This window comes from Haemaphysalis longicornis, unplaced genomic scaffold, assembly GCF_048455015.1.
Source record: "Haemaphysalis longicornis isolate Haplotype H1 unplaced genomic scaffold, Haemaphysalis longicornis Haplotype H1 scaffold_1, whole genome shotgun sequence".
NCBI lineage: Eukaryota > Metazoa > Arthropoda > Arachnida > Ixodida > Ixodidae > Haemaphysalis > Haemaphysalis longicornis.
This window is the reverse complement of record NW_027526203.1, coordinates 266,798,139-266,818,747: the sequence shown is the minus strand read 5'-3', so window position 1 is coordinate 266,818,747 and position 20,609 is coordinate 266,798,139. Positions and strand designations below refer to the sequence as shown.

Below are 20,609 nucleotides of genomic sequence, written 5' to 3'. Positions count from 1 at the left end.
GTGGAGGGCACTTCAGGCTTCGATTTAAGCGATAAGTCCCAACCATCAGGGCAACCCGCATCGCACGCTCGAATTGGCGACGACAGTCGAGACTCTGAACAAAGTCAAGGGAGGCATGTTGCGGACTAATAGCAATGCTGTTCGTGTGTTTCCAGCTTATTTGTAAAGTCGGTTAATTGGAAGTCTTTGCGGTCCCCGTGGACTTCGTATTAACGAGAATCGACTGTATAGTAAACAGCAGTCGTCCTGTCAAGCATAGCGGAGTCACAAATTGAGAAAGGTTGTGGTGTGGTCAGGTGTCTGCTGGGGTTTTTTCTAGGTAGAAACGGCCGGCCCACCTTATTTGCGGTGCCGCGAACAAGGTGGGCAGGCCGTTTAAGGTGGAAAGCAGTGAGGAACCTATGTGGCATAAATGTGCAAAAGAAAAGTGTGCTCATTCTTTCTGAGAACGCATGAGCGAAGTTGTATACTATACCTGCCACTATCGTGCGGCCAACCTTATGTCGGCCAGACAGCTTGTTGCGTAAACGACGGTCTCAGGAAACATTATTCTCCGGTGAAGACGGCGCAGCGCCTGGGAATGCCTTTTCTGCCAGAATTAACCCCTGGGTTTTTATGCTGTTTTGAAGCTAACTCATGACCAACCGACTCGCCCTACTGTACATTTATTGTTGTTAGTGAGGAGTAGGTCATGGTGGCGGTAACAATGGTGATGTGCCATGACTATGTAGTAATCTATCATAAATATGCTAGATCGTGCTCAAAAATACCCGTTAACGTAAACATACCACGTTCTGGTTTCGTAGTGGACGGGAACGGAGACACTGAGTCTACTAAATTATCATGGCGAAAGTACCGTGCCACAGTCAAAAGTAAATGCCATGGTGAGTCCAGTGTTCGTAATCACAACCATGGGTTATCAACATCTTCATGAACATGGCTCAAACACATTAGTGTCGCAGAAAGTTTTAAGCGCCATAAATATGCTGCGTCGTGCTAAAACATATTCGTCCTGATTGGTCATGCATTTGTAGCTACAACATACGCGCCGTCTTCATGAGCCCAACTTAGACACATTTGGGTATTGGAAAAGCGGAGAGTCACGCGTCTCAGAGATAAAAGTCACAATAAGCCTTATTTTCATCATCCCACGCCATGCGTTATGTCATAATGAACATAACTAAATTACATTCGTGTCATATAAAAGCACCCAGGAGAAAGATCAATCTTTTTCATAGTGATGTAGTCTGTAATGTAATTGACGTGTATATTTCTGGGTATGTCGTTTTTTGGAGTGCCGCCATATTTCAAAACCTACTTCTCACCAGTATTGAACATCCTCAACGTGCGTATGGAATGAAAGAAATCGCATTTAACAATAATTTGAGCTCCGAGTTTTGTTGGAAAAATTTTTTTAGTTCTTCGAAGATTTCCTCAATAAAAGTTAAGCGCATGTGTGAGCAACCACTTATTTTTTCCCGACAATATACATTTTTTGTTACTGTTTATTCTTGTACTCATAACAAGAAAATGGGATGCAAGGATGTAAGATAGGTGGGAACCAAGTGCATTAAAAATTTAAAAATAAGGTGCACAGGGTGCCTTCGGGCTACACACTCTTGATATTCTTCTAGCGAGGTGGCTATTTACGTTGAAGTTAAACGTGTGAAGTAAACAATCACATGATCTGACATGACAATCCTGAAAACTGAATGCTAGCGGTATTACTTGGCTATTACAAGACACGTCTGTCCAAGTCACTCTCGTTCTCCACGAGCAACGGTATCTTGAGTCGACAGCGTTCCCCGTGGCACTCGTCTCAATTGAGCTTTGGGAGCCACGAAACGTTACCTGCCCCGCCCACCGAAAGACATCCTAGGATCCCTTTCCAACCCAAACCCCGTTCGACGCTTCCAGCATAGGTAAGCGGTGGAAGCGCAAAGGCTCACGGGTACGTCGTCTGCTCCCGGTTCGGTTCGAGAGCTAGCCTGGCCACTCGTACGCCGGCGGCTTTCACGCGCGTGTGGGCGTGTTATTTATCTGTTTCCACCGAAAGAAAACGCCAATGCTTCGCGCATTTAATGAATAACAGCGATTGATCCCACTAGGGTCTTCTATGAACGTTAAACACTCTGTGACAATTAACTAAACAACACGCACACACGCGCGTGAAAGTCACCAGCGTACGGGAGGCCAGGCGAGCTCTCGAGCCGGACGTGGCGCGTGCCGACGACGTACTCGTGAGCCTTCGCGCTTCTACCGCTTACCTATTGCGCAGCCGTATTGCTGAGAAGGCTCCACGGGCCTGTTTATGGTCTAAGCCTTTTTTAGAGACAGAACACGGCTGTCAATGAACTCAAAGGAGCCATGATCGCAACGCCAGGTTATTGTACTCACACTTATATTTAAAAACGCTATTTTTGATGTCTACAGCAAGACTTATCGGAATAATGGGTGAAATAAAGAAGATGGCCAGAAGGATGCTTGTAGGTCTTATACTTGGCCTGTACCCTACTTCGGCCGTGTTTTACTCGCACCAGCTGTTCTTAGCCATCACAACAGTTTCGCCCTTTTTACATGGCGTTAGGTCGCGAGTCATGCATGCATATGTTCCCAACGTTCGTCCTCTCGTGAGCTTCTCGCGCTGATGGCCTTGACAGAATAGGGCCAGAGCAACATTTTCCAGGAGCCCTCTTCGGCGAAGACGTGCACAGGCAGAAAGCGGGACCAACACGCGCCCAGTGTCATCGCGAAAATAAGGGTACGCGCAGAATGATGGCCGCCCTTTGCCCTGGACCGGCGAGAGCGGCTTTTTCCGCGGAATCTCCGGCTGCTGCCGAGAGCGGGGAGAAGAGAGCCCATTCCGGCGGGGGCATTCTGTCCCATATCGCCATCTGGCCAGCTGGCCGCTAGGCCACCTGCCCCACCCGTGATCGCCTCCTCTCCTCCGGAGGGGAACGCCGCCTCGGTCGTGCGGTTGGGAGCAGCAAATAAGGAACGCCAAGAACACATGAGGTCAGGGGTGGAAATGGCCGCGCGGAGGCTCGTAAGCTGGCGCTGGTGATCGAGTGATCTTGGCGCTTTCAGCGTGTTGCATAGCCTCTTCTGTCAGATGTCGCAAGGGGAAGAGAGGGGAAGCGAGAGAGAGAGAGAGCAGACCGAAGAAAATCAGCAGAAGCGCTCCGCAGGGGATAAAAAAAAGGACCGGTAAAACGACCAAAAAAACAGCGCTGGATTTTGAGCTGCTTCGCCCTAGTGTTCCGGCTCTTTCAGCCTCCACCAATCGGGCGCTTGCAAAGAACCAGACACGTAGTCAAAGGGGGGGGGGGGGGGGGGGGGGGTTGAACCGCCTAAGAATGTTTTTTCAGGTAGCGCGTAAGCGAGGCTTAGTGTTTGTTTCAGCAAAACTCCTCCCTTCCGATAACTGATAACCATCTTCAAAAAAAATTTCTGGCTACGGATCTGCAACGCACTAACGTTGCTTGCATCTTGATACGCTATAATTCTTGAGATATTGGTGTCTGTCGGATCAATTTTTTGTCAGAAATGGAAGACCGCATTTTGTGCAGCGAGAGGTGGCAGCTCAGCCAATATCTATTTTTCGAACATTTCTTAAACATGGGGGTATAGAAGGAGAACATTTTCTTCTGCATTTCTGGACTTAAGAAAGGGTGCTTCTCTTTGGAAGTACAACTAAAGCGTTTACCCGTAACATAACTTTCAGGAAGTACGGGTACGGCCATTCTCGTCGTTTAAAGAAGTTACAGTTATGTTACGAAAATTGAGCGAGCAAAATGTTGCCCTCGTTCTAATATTGCCTTCACGAAGGAGCACGCGGTGTTCACATAAATTCACACTGTCCATGGGAAGAACCATTTTAACAAAGACGCCACTTACACCCTGCGCCCATTATCATATATTACATTTCCTCGACTTCGTTTAGTTATCGCCGTTTATGAAATTGGTAACGACCCCCCTTGCGTTGCTGCAGGGACAAGTTATTTCCGTGGTCTAAGCTTGGTGGCATGCGGCTATGCACGCGAGTCTTCTAGTAAAATAAGCCTGTAAAGCACAACCACGGGTAATACTCCACAATAAAAAAAAGCTTGCACATATTGTAGCCCCCTTGAGTAGAGCACGATGGACAAGTCTTCACGTGCTGTAAGGAAGCAGGGTTAAGCAGCATAGGGTGATGGGAAAATATTTGCTGAAAAATAAGCTTAGATTAGCTTGTCGTTGTAGTGCTCCAAGAACACTTCGATGAACAAGTACTGATGGAAGGTGTGTGTGTTTTTTTTTTTTAATCGAAAAATTGTTTGCTACGGACATGCGTCGTCGCTCGTGTTACCGTTTTTGTCTCCGCCCGCCAGTACTTTCTTAACGTTGGGCACAAGCACAGTCGAGGAAAAATGAGCAATGCTCTTTTTGACGGGAAAACGGAAAGAAGTGACAGGAAAACTTAGAGCGTAAAGTTCAAGTTAATTACTCACCTAATCGCGAAAGGTTCCCATGGTAGAGTATTCGCACCGACTGGCGCCGACAGCATACACTCTAAGGCGATCCTGTGGTTCAGCTGTACGGTAATGCACTCGATTGACCAATCCCTGTAGCCAAAGACGAAATTTTGGCGCATGACAATGTCTAGCATACAATTTCACTCAAAAAATTTGGTCTGCGCATCACGCAATGCGAGTGCGAAGTTCTGCATTCCGCAGTGCCACATCGCAGATCAGGTTTTTTGAACACGAAAGTGTTTTATTCCGGGAGGCAAGATTTCGGTGATGTCATATCTGTTACGGAAATGACGCCAGTACAACGAAGCAGGCGGCCTGTAAAGGGTGCCCCCCTGCACACAGGGTCTTCTTGAGGAGAAGCAACACTTAGTACTGCAGTAGAGTACGTTATACATAGGGTTGTTCGTTTTTGGGCTTTATATTTTAACACGAAAGTGCTTTATGCCGGGATAAACCAATATATCACTGATGTCGTATCCGTCATGGAAATGACGCCAGTACACCTTTGTAGAAGCGACCCGCCAGCAGGACGTCGCTCGCCAAGCACACCCACAAGACAGCCGCCGACCCGCAAATTATGCTCAGCTGCAGATTTCGCTGCATATTTCACTTTCGTGTTTTACCGATTCCTATGACAGAGGAATCAACCACAGTTTTTTTAGTCAACTAGTACGCACGTTACTGTCATTCGTCGAATTTGCTTTGTTGAAGACGTGGATTGGTCACTTGAGCGCACTGTGGTGTAGCTGAACCACGGAGTCGCTTTAGACTATAGTTAGGGCGCGGACACATCCTTCTGGATTCTTTCCACAAAAACTTTTTTCAGAAAAAGAATGTAAAAAAAATATTACTAGCCCCGCTGTGCGCAACCTGTACCCTTTCGAAAGTATGTCTCTTTACCTGACGGGCCGCGTTATATGAAAACGGCTGATACGCGCATGAAAAAAAGTGTTCTCCTGCTTACCCGCAACACACACAGGCCAAACTTACCTGCGCCTTGTCAGGCAACTTACAGCTCTGAAGGCAGTCACAGCTGGTTCGCACGTTTTCATTTTTTTCCCCCCTATTTTGCCACGGATATCTCCGAAGGAAGACGTGACAGGGTATAAAGGGAGAATGCGCAAGAAAGGTAGTTGCGAATTCTCTCTTCTGGCACATCTTCTTTTATGCAAAATTCGTTTTCCCTAGCATGATATTGCTTTGTCAAAATTTGAACGCAGAAAAGGCAGTTGTTAAACTGATCACGGCGCAACCGCGTTGTTCGGAAAAGAGGAATTATCGTGCATTTGCGAATCAATCAGCAGACGGCGAAACGCGAGCAGTCCCCTTTCGGTAACTCGATCTGCTTTGAAATGAAAGCTTCAGTTACTTCTGTGGTGCTTTGGGGACTCGCTGAGACCATTGGCGCATACGGCAGCGCAAGCAGGCGCGATCGAGTAAGTAACGGCGTTAGTGCCGTCACTCCCACGTCTTTTTTCTGTTTGCGCTGCCATTTAATGAATGAAGGAGGATGCACTGTCCACACCCACGTTTACTCCCACAAAAATTCGTAGTCAGATCGCGCCTGAAAACAGTTACCCTTTCGCGCTCCATTCTCACATTCTTCTCTTCAGAGAGAAGCATTTGAAAGTAAAACTGGGTCATACAAGAGTGCACCCGAAGGAGGAACGTGCTGGCCATTTCTCACGACAATCGAATTGCTCGGACACGTTTTCATTCTCCCGGTCGTACGCACCTTTTTTTTTTTTTTTCGGGGAAAAAAGGGAAGCGAGCGAACAAATAACACATCAAGCGCGTGCGTGCCCGCGCGTCATGACTCCCGCGAACCAACGACCCGCACAAAACTAACAACACATCGATTTTCGGAACCAATGTGGCCTTTCCTCCGCTCCGGTGCGCATGTTATACGGCCGCTGCCCGGGCCCGCTGCTCGGCGTGCGAATTGGCGGCACGTCATCCCGCTCGCTGGACGCTGCCCTGATCCCACGACTGGAGGCCTCGAGGTCGTGCGATCGGGCTCGCGTCATCGCCGCGAGTAGCAAAACAACGGCAGCGGCTGAGCGCGCAGAGATGGCGAACCCGGCTGAAGCGGAGTTCTCCGGTGAAGCCCGCCGCTCCCCTCCGCGCGCAATTCGGGACAGCGGTTCGGGCGAAAAGCCTCGTGCGTATACGTGCTCACCTTGGACAGAAGGCGTGACGCTACACCTCCTTGCAAGACCTGGACCTCGCCTGAGCAGACGCCGCACGAACCTCGTACCAAGCCGCGCGACGATATGAGCTCCCCGCCGGCGAGCTCCACAACAACGCACCGCGACTGAACGACTCCTGACTGCTTTTTTCACTGCAGTGGACCGGCGGCACGCGAGCGAAGCAGCCTCTCTGACAAGAGCCCTCTCAGCGCTTTGCGACGCCGCCGCAGTGGGTCGCTCGCGTCGGTCCCCTCCCCTCGAGAGAGCGCGCGCACAATGCACTCACAAGCCACGACTGGAAAAATAACGGTTCGGTTTCGGTTTCGCTTTCGCTTTTAACAACGTTAGTTCTGCCATTGTTCGCTTTGAGCTGTGAGCGCAACAATGATTATGGTAAAAACCAAAAAAAAAAAAAAAGAACAGCATGCTCTATAGCCTTTAGACATGCACTAGACAAAAAGAATAACCTCTACATAAGTTTTTTTTTTGTGAATTTCGTTGGATGTTGGCAGGTTAGATTTGAAAACAGGGTTCACGATACATCCCGTTTCTTTTCAGTTTATCTCAAAGTAACTATTTCAACCACCACGAAATTGGGTAACATAGCATGTCTTTATCGATTTTTTTGTAATTAAGGAATAACAACAAGATACTCTTTAGAGACTTTTTTCACTTCTGTTCCAGTTGGTTCTATAGTTTTCACTTCTATTCCTGTGAATTGCTTAACCAGGCGCATAACACCTGTATTTAACCAGTGCAATGAGGAATGAACTTTGTCCTGCTATTTCTACTGGCCTGCATTCTCCGTCCCCTTTCGCAAAACGCGAAAGACCAATCGGTCTGCTCGCGTAGTCGTACCAAACCCGGCGTTGCCATAGCACCTCATGGTCTCACGCTTGACACGCGTATTGATCAGGCTTGGCTGCGGTACAGGGCAGGACGCGGCCGCACGCCGGCCGGGAAACGATACTCCACAGCGCCATGTACCAGAAGGACAAGAGCATCCTGTGTCGGAATAGCGCCTCCCCGTTGCCCAACAACCTGACCAGCTGCGCAGAGAGCGGCAAGATCAACTTGGCGTTTGCGGGAAAGACTGAAGTGAACACGCTTTTCCGCTCTTCTGACGGCAGCGTGCAGCAGTCGCAGGTTGCCTGTAAGGACGTGGGGGGAAGCCCCTGCACTGAGATCACGCAAGTGAAATGGGTAAAGCTGGACGACATCAAGACGCTCCTGGTAATCGCATCGACGCGAGCCCTCCAGGTCTTCGAGTGGGACGGATCAGTGTTCCTGCATTGTCATCCCATACCCCAGGAATTGGACGCCGCTGAGGAGACGTTTACGCGAGGCATCGGCACGTGCGGTCCCAGCTTGCTTTGCGTTGGAACCAACAGTGGCACGATTTTGGTGCATCTGGTGTCGCGCGACCTGAACATCACGTTTTGCCAGCGGGCCACCGAGCACGCGCCGCATGCCGTCGCAGACATCCACAGCCACGGTGAGATCATGGCGAGCGTGGACGACGGTGGCGGCATCTGCCTGTGGCGAGGAAAGACGGCGCTCAGCCTGATGCGAAAGCTACCGCCGGCCGGCGCCCCCTGCGTGAGCGTCCGTGTGTGGCACGACCTCGTCCTGGCCAGCTACGGCACAGGCGAGCTCCGCGTGTTCAGCACGCGCTCCTTCCAGCTGATGGCCGAGGCCGTGGCCCACGCCCGCTGGATCACGGCCATCGACGTTGCGCCGGACACGGGGCTCGCACTATCCGTGGCCGAGGACTCGTACGTACGCGTCTGGCAGCTGGACCGAGAGGGCGAGCACACTATTGACCACGTGTACGGAGAAAGCGTCGCCGATGCCTTGCTCGTGGGCTGCGCCTTTCTCGCTCCCGATGGAAACGCATTCGCTGCCGTGGCCTACGACTCTGGTGAAGTGTTCATGTTCAAGAAATAAATGTCCTCGTGTTTCAACTTCCATGGAGTACGTTTTAGGCCAGCGGCGCCGCACCTTGCTGAGACTATGTTCAAGGGTTTGGGGGGCTGAAGGCGGGAGAAAGGCATTACCCAAAATACTTATCAAATTTGGCCGTTTATTGAACAAAGGTGTGACGATTATATCCTAGCGACGTAAAAGCATGGCACTTCGGGGGAAAAAGAATATATTTGCGCAAATATAAATGTTAACTAATTTTGTTTACCTGCGATGCAGGGAGATTTTCCCGACTTCGCGACTTGCCCGGCGACGGATGTGTTCGTTGCGCGCAGAAACCATAGCACGGATATACGCTCTTTAAATTCGTAAACATTTCTATGTGCACTCAGCGAAGAAACCTGTCCGTCGGTCTGTAACACTTCATCCGTCCCACTTTCGCCGCATAGGCGCTAAGGCCGTCATACTTTGATACGAAACTTTTTATGTTGTCCATTGAAATATCTCTTGCCAGCAATGCGTTTGTGTATTAGAGAAAGCCGAATTTAAAAGGCTTGGATGCACAGCGCTCAGGAGGATTCATTGGGTTTCAGGGACCTCTTCTATTGACCCTAAAACGGTCTATCCAGCAAAGCATTTGTGTAGACCAGTGAAGCCGACTTCAAAAGTGATCAGTATATAGTCTTCTATAAGGATACATGTATCTTATGAAGTTATTTATTAAAGGGCCAGGGGGATTCCTACTGTGGTATCAGACTGCTTATAATGCAAAGTGTACTATTGAAATAGTTAACATCACGACAAGTGACACGGTCAAGAAAGACGACAGGACGAGCGCTGACCGCAACTGCACCTTCTGTAACAATGATAGAATGGCGCAAGATTAAACCCGACAAACATCTCGATGAACTAGAAATAAAACTTAGCAAAGTGTACTATTGGGCTAGTTGGCAGGTCACATTGAAATAGTTGACAGCGACACCAAAAACAAGACAAGACGACAAGGCGTGGCCGTGGGTCTAAAAATAAATATTAATAAATCCAAAGTAATGATGAAAGAACATCCCGAAAGCACACTGTAATGCGCATGTAACGAAACGCTATAGCAAGTAGAATATTCTAACTACCTCGGACAGGTTGTCTGTGCTGATCCCGACCACGAGAAAGAAATACGGCGCAGAATAGGTACGGGCTCGGGTGCACTCGGTAAACACTCCCAAATGATGAAAAATAAGCTACCTCTATCACTGAAAAGAGAGAGAGAATTGCTTTATTAAGGCAAGGAGGCCAAATGCCCTGGGGGGAGAGAGGTAAAAAGGTAGGGGAAAGAGCAGTTCAGCGGTGCTCCCTGTTCACACAGTTCTCTTTCTCTGCATATTAATGCAAAGGCTCGCTGTTCACATGCGATTCACAGTTCACTAGCTTGTTTTCTTCTCACTTTTCGCACATAAACCGGGCAAATGGAGCGTGCTTGGTGCACTCTAGGGGAGTCGGACAAGCTGCTACACCATTTTAAAGAGACCATTCTCAAGAGCGCATTCAGTAATCATTTCAAGGGTTGGTGGATCTTCCCGCACCCGGCGGATGTGTTCGGATTCGGATGTAGGTACCTGGCCAATGGCTAAAAGCTGCGCACGGCCTCTGTCGAAGGCAGGACAGAGCCAGATTAGATGAAATAAATTTGGTGTGCCATCACAACCACAGTGTGGGCAGTGGTGGAGCTCGGACCCTGCAGGGGCTGTCCATTTGTAAATGACGTGAGGGGGGTAGGCCGCATTGGCGTAGACTTTGATTGCGAATATTTCCCCCGTGCGTGAAAGAGGCTTGAGAAGGTCGAGGACTCATCCGGTGTCGCATCTTGCAAGAGTTGTCTGCTCAGTTTCTTTAGATACCGAAGCCGAAGTTGCCAATCCGACTGGAGGGAGGGATGGTGCGTTGGGAACCGCGGGAGGTGCTTGAAGTCGCTCCCTGGCAGCAGCGTGTGCCAAAAGGTTGCCATGTGCACTCATGGTGTGTCCCGGTGTCCAGGCGATGCGAATCGTGAAGCCTTCTTCTTGTAGGTCGCGTACCGAAGTCAGAATTCGGGTCGCCGTGCTATTAGGCGCGAACGCACGATTCAGCTCCCGAAGTGCGACGTGGGAGTCCGTGATTATTCTGAACTTCTTAATGGAGAGGGTGGAGAGGGTTCGCCAATGTGCCGGATTGCTCCCAAAATTCCCAGGAGTTCCACTTCTTCCACAAGCCCGTATGTATACTGAAGACGTGACGGGATCCATTTATTTGGGGGATATCTGTAGAGGTCCTGGCTATGGCCGCCGTTTTTCCGTCAACCGCAGCGTCCGTGTAAATGTCTGCCTCATCTTCGGCCATGTCGTTGACGAGGGTTCGAACATACTGCCCTCGGGCAGTTTGATGAGTTCTCCTAATTGGTCTGCGACGCGGGATGCCGATCGAAGGTCGCCCCCATGGAGGAATGGGCGGTGGAAAGTTCATTTGGTTAAAATCACTTTTTAGTTGATCCCATTCGGTAAGCACTCGTCCCTGAGGAGAATGCTCCACATGATGCTGGAATCAAAGCTTTGTTTCCTCTATAAGGGTATGAAGGGGCGGAAGGGGGACCACTTGACGCAGAATATCGACTCTCGTGAAGTTAGGAAGGCCACTAACCGCACGGAGAAGATGGCGATTTAGCTTGTGAAGGTCATTAACATGGGACGGACGTAGATCATACACTGGGAAGCCGTAGCATAATCGTCCATGTGCCACTGCGCGAGCGAGCATGGTACAAGCGTGTTGGTGTGCCCCACCATATTTACTGGACAACTGGGTGACCAGGTGTAAAGTAGGGCGCCAGGTCTTCCTAATTTGGGCTACCCATTGTTTCGGGCTGTTGCAACTGCTAACGGGAAGACCCAGCAGACGAATAGTGACATTATGAGACTCTATTAGAGTGTCTCCTACTTGAAGAGAGATGGTCTGGTCCTTATTCGTTGCACGTTTACCGTCGACGCTGAGCAGTTGCGTTTTGGCAGGGGATAACTGGAGCTGGAAGCGGGACAAGCTGTTCTCCAGGCTGAAGATCGCAGCTTGCAGTTCAGTCTGCATGGGCTCTTTGGAAGGGAAATCGCTGGCCTCGGTCCATACCACGACATCGTCCGCATAGATAGCAAACCGGGCGGCAGTGTCTTGCTCCAGAGTACGAGCCACGCGATTCATCGCAAGATTAAAAAGTAGGGGCCCCAAGATTGATCCCTGAGGGACACCCCTATCAAGATAGTAAGTGGTTGGCTGATGTGTCTGGGGGTTGAGACGAATCGGGCGGTGCTGCAGGAAGTTCTGAACCCAGGCTTGAGCCTTCTGACTCGGAAAAGCAAGTGCGAGTTCTTGTAGAATTCCTGGTTGACTAACGTTGTCAAAGGCTTTATGGATATCTAGTGCAAGGACATAGTCAGGCGATTCTTTGCGGGATGTCCTATTAATGACACGTCTAAGCAGCCACAAGTTATCATGAGTGCCAATGTGAGGACGAAAACCTGTGAGTTCAGGATGAAACCAGCATGTACGGTCGAGGTGATAAACAAGCCTATTATTGATAAATCGTTCAAGAAGAATATACAACCATTGCGTCCTACCGGTGATGCATACGGAGCCGAAACTTAGCGCCATACTTTTAAACAACCTGAAAGCTAACTATGGTCGGCTCAACAGGCCATGGAAAAAAGAATGATATGAGAAAAGTTAAAGGAGAGGGAACCAGCTTCCCGCATCAGAGAATAAACTCGACTAGTGGATATCACAGTTCAAATAAAGAAAAATAAATGAACTTGGGCTGGCCACTTAGTTAAACGAAATGACGACCGGGAGACCACCAGAATAACTGAGTGGATACCGAGAGACGGGTCTAGGAGGAGGGTGAGGCCAAAAACTCGATGGAGAGACGAAATAAGTAAATTCGGAGGCAAAGAATGGGCTAGAGCAGCGCAGGTCAGGAGCGGTTGGTGGTCGATGGGATAGGCCTTCGTCTTGCAGTGAACCTAGTAGGTTGTTGATAATGATGATATACACATTGTTACGCAGGCCACAAGAGGAATTCGAAATTTACCTGGATCACTGGCTATTCAACGTGAGCCGCATTTTCCTATTTCACCTCGACCGGAACCATAGCCTCCAAGACCAGGAAATGGACCTTCGGGCTCGTGCATAGAAGTCCGATATGCGCACGTGGCAGCTTTGTGGACGTCCGATGAAGGAACAGGCTGCCTGTAGATGCTGTGCATGCATGACCGATTCATATGTTGCTCCACCAATTCCTGTGGAAAGCAGATCGATTCGTAAACCAACGGTTTCTCCGAACAATTGTTTGTCAGTACCGTGTAGCACCCTCACGCGATTAACTACAAACAGAAAAGCCAAAACTAGAATCAACAAAAAAAAGGGAAAATGAACTAACGAGATTACAGAGATCTGTATAAACCAAACAGAGCCAACAGAAACGCTGTCTGCGTTAAAAACGCCATCGAAGAAAACATGATTTAATATCGACACCTTCGTAGTGTGTTTTACAGCCCGAAATGACGGAAGGGAAAAAAATATGAAGTTTAACAAAAAAAAGCTCCGTATCAGTTCACTATCCGGGTTAAAGTATAAAAAAAGTTTTATGCAGCGATTTGGTGTCCTCTTCGACCTTTTCGCAAGCAGTTTGTCCATAACACGTGTACGCTGTGGTTTCACAGGCTACACTTCCACAGCATGATCAGGTTGAATCGGAATCCCAAATGAAAGCTTCATCCGCTCGTGGAATCGGCGGTTTAGTTCAGGTGGTGGCTTCCGGCTCAAAACGTAGGCGTGCTCACCATGCAGATAATCCACGATGTCCGTAGCCTACCGCGGTGGACAGCCGCAGTTCTTCTGGGATGTACTCGTCGTCGACGTCGGTGCGCCCATTTTTTTCACTGTCAGGGCAGGGAATGGGACTCAGAGGTGCATCGAGGGAGAGGCTGCCCAAAGCTCTTTTGTAGGTGCTGCCCCGTTTTTCAGTGTCCGGTGGAGGGTAGGGACGAGCAGGGGCCTCGGCGATGGGCTGGTCCCCTGTCGTGCTCCATTCTTCCTGTGTCCCGGACCCGCTGGCGCCATGGACGATCCCAATGCTGAATCCGTCCTGCTGTCACCTTTACTGCTCTTGCCTGCAGCGTTGTCCCCATCAGCTTGCATCGGGGGTGGCCCGTGCGATGGGACTGGCTCGCCACGCTTCCTTTCCTCCGCGTTCTCCTTCTTCGTCGACATGGACGATCCCAATGCTGAATCCGTCCTGCTGTCGCCTTTACTGCTCTTGCCTGAAGCGTTGTCCCCATCAGCTTGCATCGGGGGTGGCCCGTGCGATGGGACTGGCTCGCCACGCTTCCTTTCCTCCGCGTTCTCCTTCTTCGTCGACATGGACGATCCCAATGCTGAATCCGTCCTGCTGTCGCCTTTACTGCTCTTGCCTGAAGCGTTGTCCCCATCAGCTTGCATCGGGGGTGGCCCGTGCGATGGGACTGGCTCGCCACGCTTCCTTTCCTCCGCGTTCTCCTTCTTCGTCGACATGGACGATCCCAATGCTGAATCCGTCCTGCTGTCGCCTTTACTGCTCTTGCCTGCAGCGTTGTCCCCATCAACTTGCTCCGGGGGTGGCCCGTGCGATGGGACTGGCTCGCCACGCTTCCTTTCCTCCGCGTTCTCCTTCTTCGTCGACATGGACGATCCCAATGCTGAATCCGTCCTGCTGTCGCCTTTACTGCTCTTGCCTGCAGCGTTCTCCCCATCAACTTGCTCCGGGGGTGGCCCGTGCGATGGGACTGGCTCGCCACGCTTCCTTTCCTCCGCGTTCTCCTTCTTCGTCGACATTGACGATCCCAATGCTGAATCCGTCCTGCTGTCGCCTTTACTGCTCTTGCCTGCAGCGTTCTCCCCATCAACTTGCTCCGGGGGTGGCCCGTGCGATGGGACTGGCTCGCCACGCTTCCTTTCCTCCGCGTTCTCCTTCTTCGTCGACATTGACGATCCCAATGCTGAATCCGTCCTGCTGTCGCCTTTACTGCTCTTGCCTGCAGCGTTCTCCCCATCAACTTGCTCCGGGGGTGGCCCGTGCGATGGGACTGGCTCGCCACGCTTCCTTTCCTCCGCGTTCTCCTTCTTCGTCGACATTGACGATCCCAATGCTGAATCCGTCCTGCTGTCGCCTTTACTGCTCTTGCCTGCAGCGTTGTCCCCATCAACTTGCTCCGGGGGTGGCCCGTGCGATGGGACTGGCTCGCCACGCTTCCTTTCCTCCGCGTTCTCCTTCTTCGTCGACATGGACGATCCCAATGCTGAATCCGTCCTGCTGTCGCCTTTACTGCTCTTGCCTGCAGCGTTGTCCCCATCAACTTACTCCGGGGGTGGCCCGTGCGATGGGACTGGCTCGCCACGCTTCCTTTCCTCCGCGTTCTCCTTCTTCGTCGACATGGACGATCCCAATGCTGAATCCGTCCTGCTGTCGCCTTTACTGCTCTTTCCTGCATCGTTGTCCCCATCAGCTTGCATCGGGGGTGGCCCATGTGACGGGACTGGCTCGCCACGCTTCCTTTCCTCCGCATTCTCCTTCTTCGTCGACATGGACGATCCCAATGCTGAATCCATCCTGCTGTCGCCTTTACTGCTCTTGCCTGCAGCGTTGTCCCCATCAACTTGCACCGGGGGTGGCCCGTGCGATGGGACTGGCTCGCCACTCTTTCCTCCGCGTTCTCCTTCTTCGTCGACATGGACGATCCCAATGCTGAATCCGTCCTGCTGTCGCCTTTACTGCTCTTGCCTGCAGCGTTGTCCCCATCAACTTGCTCCGGGGGTGGCCCCTATGACGGGACTGGCTCGCCACGCTTCCTTTCCTCCGCGTTCTCCTTCTTCGTCGACATGGACAATCCCAATGCTGAATCCGTCCTGCTGTCGCCTTTACTGCTCTTGCCTGCATCATTGTCCCCATCAGCTTGCATCGGGGGTGGCCCATGTGACGGGACTGGCTCGCCACGCTTCCTTTCCTCCGCGTTCTCCTTCTTCGTCGACATGGACGATCCCAATGCTGAATCCGTCCTGCTGTCGCCTTTACTGCTCTTGCCTGCAGCGTTGTCCCCATCAGCTTGCACGGGGGGTGGCCCGTGCGATGGGACTGGTTCGCCACTCTTTCCTCCACGTTCTCCTTCTTCGTCGACATGGACGATCCCAATGCTGAATCCGTCCTGCTGTCGCCTTTACTGCTCTTGCCTGCAGCGTTGTCCCCATCAGCTTGCATCGGGGGTGGCCCGTGCGATGGGACTGGTTCGCCACTCTTTCCTCCACGTTCTCCTTCTTCGTCGACATGTACAATCCCAATGCTGAATCCGTCCTGCTGTCGCCTTTACTGCTCTTGCCTGCAGCGTTGTCCCCATCAGCTTGCATCGGGGGTGGCCCGTGCGATGGGACTGGTTCGCCACTCTTTCCTCCCCGTTCTCCTTCTTCGTCGACATGGACGATCCCAATGCTGAATCCGTCCTGCTGTCGCCTTTACTGCTCTTGCCTGCAGCGTTGTCCCCATTAGCTTGCATCGGGGGTGGCCCGTGCGATGGGACTGGTTCGCCACTCTTTCCTCCGCGTTCTCCTTCTTCGTCGACATGTACAATCCCAATGCTGAATCCGTCCTGCTGTCGCCTTTACTGCTCTTGCCTGCAGCGTTGTCCCCATCAGCTTGCATCGGGGGTGGCCCGTGCGATGGGACTGGTTCGCCACTCTTTCCTCCACGTTCTCCTTCTTCGTCGACATGGACGATCCCAATGCTGAATCCGTCCTGCTGTCGCCTTTACTGCTCTTGCCTGCAGCGTTGTCCCCATCAGCTTGCATCGGGGGTGGCCCATGTGACGGGACTGGCTCGCCACGCTTCCTTTCCTCCGCGTTCTCCTTCTTCGTCGACATGGAAAATCCCAATGCTGAATCCGTCCTGCTGTCGCCTTTACTGCTCTTGCCTGCATCGTTGTCCCCATCAGCTTGCATCGGGGGTGGCCCATGTGACGGGACTGGCTCGCCACGCTTCCTTTCCTCCGCGTTCTCCTTCTTCGTCGACATGGACGATCCCAATGCTGAATCCGTCCTGCTGTCGCCTTTACTGCTCTTGCCTGCAGCGTTGTCCCCATCAGCTTGCACGGGGGGTGGCCCGTGCGATGGGACTGGTTCGCCACTCTTTCCTCCACGTTCTCCTTCTTCGTCGACATGGACGATCCCAATGCTGAATCCGTCCTGCTGTCGCCTTTACTGCTCTTGCCTGCAGGGTTGTCCCCATCAGCTTGCATCGGGGGTGGCCCATGTGACAGGACTGGCTCGCCATGCTTCCTTTCCTCCGCGTTCTCCTTCTTCGTCGACATGGACAATCCCAATGCTGAATCCGTCCTGCTGTCGCCTTTACTGCTCTTGCCTGCAGCGTTGTCCCCATCAGCTTGCATCGGGGGTGGCCCGTGCGACGGGACTTGCTCGCCACGCTTCCTTTCCTCCGCGTTCTCCTTCTTCGTCGACATGGACGATCCCAATGCTGAATCCGTCCTGCTGTCGGCTTTACTGCTCTTGCCTGCAGCGTTGTCCCTATCAACTTGCATCGGGGGTGGCCCGTGCGATGGGATTGGCTCGCCACTCTTTCCTCCGCGTTCTCCTGTTTCGATGACATTGTGTGAATGTAAAGGCTGGCAGAAGATGGCGGCCGCGTAACGGTGGTGGTGATGATAGCAATAACAATGATGATGATGATGATGGGGGTGATGAAGATGCCATCTAGTACGAACATTCCCGGTGGTTGACTAGGGAAAAGATGGTGAGAACCTTTAGCACTTACGCCGCTTACGCGAAAGCAGTGCTTTTCACCGCCATCGACCAAAATGCACAATGTTTAATGTGAAGCTTTCTTGGACTGACTGATGACGGTGTCGTAACTAAAACGCACTGCAGGAAAGCCAACTTTACACAATAGGAGGGCACATGATTATGGATGATGATAATGGTTGTGGCGATGATGATAATGATGATGAAACAAGAAAAAAGGCTATCCGTGGTCGGGATCGACCCTGGGTTCCTGGCGTTACGAAGCCGACGTCTCTCCGACCACGTCATCATCGCGTTTTTTAAACAACGTTTATTTACACAGATATACATATATACATGTTACACAGGCACGCATGAAGCAGTAACCGACAACGGTATGCTCACATGCTGTCGCAAAATGAGCTCCGATCCCTTTCAGGTGTGTCTTTTAAGTCACAAAATACAAAACACAATGGAAGTGCGGGTGTAACATGGAAGGAACAAGCAGGAAACAATGACGTCCCGAGGCACTGTAATATCAAAGAAATTGATAGAGAATGCTGAGAAAGTAACATGTTCACGTTGTGGGTATATACTCAGGCCAGAGATGTACAACGCCTGACCAGTAGGAAAAGCGTTGTTTAAATGTATACTGGTAGGACAACCCGCTAGTCACCGCCGTTGCCAGCGGTGCATTTCTTTTTCTTTTAATGCTGCAGGGCTTGGCACCTCTTTTACAGTGAATCTCGGAGCTCTGTGTCAGCATCTGGTGCCTGCATCGCGCTCACGGTCCATTCGGCCTTTGCCGTAAAGTGCCGCGAGGCAGTCTTGGGGCTCCTAGCGCATCACAGCGTCCACTCGAGCTCTCCACAGCGAGTGGAGCCGTCGGACAAGCACGCAGTCCCGAAGTACCCTGTTCTTTGTGGGTGCACTCAGGCGCCAGAGGACTGACCATGACAGGTTCCATCGCTCGGTGAATGAAGTCTGTAGTTCGTCCCAGAAGTCAGTCGCGGTGGTACATTCAATGAGGACGTGTTCTGCCGTTTCCCGTTTTCAGCAGAAGAGGCAGCCCACGCCACCACGGAGAAAGAATCCTCTATCCTCCAAACGTGCCTTCGCAGGCAGCCCTGCCGTGTGGAGGCGGAAGAAAAAGTCCTTTGAATCGGTGGGCAGAGGAAGTGTTCTTACTCTTTACAACACGTCGCCAGGTGTTGGGGGTTGTCGCTATATGGGGGGTGGTATAGCTTTTTCCACGAGGTCCCAGTACAGCTTCCTGGACTTTGCTTTCAGTAGACATTCCCAAGAAAAATGTTGCTCAAGCAGGGCTAGGGCTAGCGCAACTTCTTTGTGGAACCCGTTGCGCGTGCACGTGCCAAAGCAGAGAGGTGCTGTCGTGGCAAGCCACGGTGCCAAATGTCTGGTACCCAGGTCCTGCAGTGTGTGGCTGCCACAAGGAGCGGATCCTGGTGATACAGAAACTATAGCGATCGCTGGACGGTTAGTTTGAACTCCACGATGACAAGACCCAACTCTCCCTTTTCTAGGCTTCAAAAGAGGTTTGGGCGGCGCATGGGTTCGTACGTAGAACGCCGGAAGAATACCGCCCAGGACCGGTGCAGCCCAATCAGCGCTCGTGTCTGTGTACTTTTATTTCCTTCGTTTAAGCGCTGTTTTCACGGTTCTATGATGAACCAACTAGCCTAAACTCAAACGCTAGTTAGTCAGGGAGCCTTCATTAATTGTAGTTTAGCGAGATTTGCCGTTAAAATTGCGCCAACCGCTCTCTTCCGCCGCTGAGGAACGGCACGTGCTCTGACCCAATAGGAATGGCCTCAGATCGGCTTCGCTTTTTCGACCTCAATAGAGCATTTCTTCTACCGCCAGTGACCCATATTTTGCATCATCGTATTAGCAAAGTGCTCATCTACACCCTGGTGCCAGTCCCACCTTAACCGGCCTACTGGATAACTTTTTGCGAGCGAAGCTTGCCTAACTAGCACTATGCCGTCGCTGGCTCCATCGGTGCTGCAGTCCTTGAGGGTGATTCTGCTGCAAGGACCGCCACTGGGGGTCACCGCTACATGTCCCGCCAAACTCGAGCACCTGTGCCTCGACACAGCCTATAGAAGCGGCGTAAATCTGTTCACAAGCCAGGGCTACAGACTCAAACGATCCATCATTTCGAATATTCTCTATTAGGCCTCGTGGGGAAGTCCCTCTACCAGTTCTCGGACATAAAGCGTTGATGGACCACAACCAGAACGACGAGCATACCGTACCAGGTGGATTCCAATCTCCTAAGCCAACGGGGCAACGCAACCAACGGCCGCAGCGCCAACAATCACCAAGGCCGATCAATTCGACCTCGTTTGGTGCTCATGTTTAGACCACCTACTAAATTAAAATCCGTAAAATCCGCATTATCCTAAACGCTTATGCGCCCATCTGACTGCACCATGGCGCCGCAAACCAACCTCGTAGAAATTGTTTCCCACAGATACGATGTACCGGGTCCCGGTGTACGGCGTTCGAACCTGCTAAGTGAATAGCCCGAACAACCATACAAATTATTCGCAAGGGCAACATCAGTACGATCCCTGTCAATATCAAGGGCTACCATCCCTACATGACACAAGGAGTCATCGAAGCAGACTGCAACGTGTCAATAAGACCCTCTATGAATGGGTGTGCTGCGAGCAGGCTGAAGTACTCTATGCGCAGAGAATTGGCAAAACAAATAGAGCGGTCGTCACCTTTGACTCCCCAACACTCACGAAGGTATACAGTCAGGTATTACATGGCAATAGTCGACGTCGCTGGCTATTACCCGAAACACGCGGTGTGCTACAATTGCCCCCACATGGGTCACATGGCAAAATGCTGTCCGCACACCACCGTCTATCGCACATGCTAGCAGGTAGCCATCAATGCCCCAGGCGAATTCAAGCGCCCACCAATACGACGAGTAAGGACGCCGCTACGGGCATCTCGTGAGCTAGCAGAGTGGCTCAATCAACCAACAATAATACTGGACCCCAAGTAACACCCTCCTGAACAGCCTAAGAAATCACCGCGGGTGGGCATCCCCGCAATGCCTCAGAATGAACAATCAGCGTGACCAAACGTGCGAATTTGGCGAATGACGAGGCCC

At 51.4% G+C, this 20,609-nt stretch overlaps 2 protein-coding genes across 3 annotated transcripts in view; one reads left to right on the top strand and one right to left on the bottom strand.

Annotated features, from left to right (window-relative positions):
* Positions 1-6,899, bottom strand: part of LOC144145473 (follistatin-related protein 5-like) — a 481,029-nt gene extending 474,130 nt beyond the window's left edge. For both annotated transcript variants that reach the window (XM_077677106.1, XM_077677115.1), the window contains exon 1: positions 6,694-6,899. The gene's annotated coding sequence lies outside the window, so the exon portion shown is untranslated. The remainder of the gene's footprint in view (positions 1-6,693) is intronic.
* A 716-nt stretch (positions 6,900-7,615) lies between these two features.
* LOC144169593 (WD repeat-containing protein 54-like) lies at positions 7,616-8,650 on the top strand. The gene has a single exon (XM_077698840.1). It carries the CDS (start codon positions 7,685-7,687, stop codon positions 8,648-8,650), a length of 966 nt encoding a protein of 321 aa, XP_077554966.1. The 5' UTR covers positions 7,616-7,684.
* Positions 8,651-20,609: the final 11,959 nt, after the last annotated feature.